We start from the raw sequence: 767 nt of genomic DNA, 5'->3' as shown, positions 1-767 counted from the left end.
AGGCTGCGCTAAACGATCGCTGCTCTCCGGCACGGCTCGACTCTTCGACCCCTTGGGTTGGCTAGCACCTGTAACTGTACGCGCGAAACTACTGATCCAGACGACCTGGTTGCAGCATCTGGAGTGGGACGCCCCCCTGGGCGACGAGGAGGCTGCCGCCTGGGCAACCTTAGAGAGAGAGCTTCCCTTGTTGGAGGAGGTTCAGGTGCCTCGATGGATGCATTGCGACGCCCCGGGGACCCACGTCGAGTTTCACGGCTTCTCCGATGCCTCCGAGCGCGCTTACGCTGCGGTCGTCTACTTGCGGGCTTCGGACGAGGATGGAGTCCGCACGTCCTTGGTGCTAGCTAAGACCAAGGTCGCACCGCTGCGCCAGGTGTCGATCCCGCGCTTGGAGCTTTGCGCCGCCGCTCTCCTAACCAAGCTGGTCGCCCACCTGCGCACCACCTTGGCTCTATCGACCGCTCCCGTCCACTTATGGACAGATTCGACGGTAACGCTTGGATGGATCCGAGGGCACCCCACCAAGTGGACGACTTACGTCGCCAATCGAGTCGCCGAGATTCAGCGAGCGGCGCCAGACGCCCGCTGGCATCATGTACCCGGGAAGGACAACCCTGCCGACTGCGCTTCCCGAGGGATGGCCCCCCGCGAGCTGCGATCACATACCCTGTGGTGGCGGGGACCAGAGTTCCTCGGGAAAGACGAGTCTCAATGGCCTGGGGATGTAACCGCCGTTCCGACTAGGGAGCTTCCGGAGCTGAGGG

At 63.5% G+C, this 767-nt stretch overlaps 1 protein-coding gene across 1 annotated transcript in view; it reads left to right on the top strand.

The window, feature by feature from the left end:
• The window catches only part of LOC105449509, an 8,138-nt gene that overhangs the window by 2,632 nt on the left and 4,739 nt on the right, over positions 1-767 (top strand). The window contains exon 2 of the mRNA XM_011688766.1: positions 3-727. Coding sequence (XP_011687068.1) covers positions 3-727 — 725 coding nt within the window. The remainder of the gene's footprint in view (positions 1-2; positions 728-767) is intronic.

Source organism: Wasmannia auropunctata, unplaced genomic scaffold (assembly GCF_000956235.1).
Source record: "Wasmannia auropunctata unplaced genomic scaffold, wasmannia.A_1.0 LD336076.1, whole genome shotgun sequence".
In the NCBI taxonomy this organism is placed as follows: Eukaryota; Metazoa; Arthropoda; class Insecta; order Hymenoptera; family Formicidae; genus Wasmannia; species Wasmannia auropunctata.
Note: the sequence above shows the minus strand (reverse complement) of the source record. Positions and strands in the feature narration are given on the sequence as shown.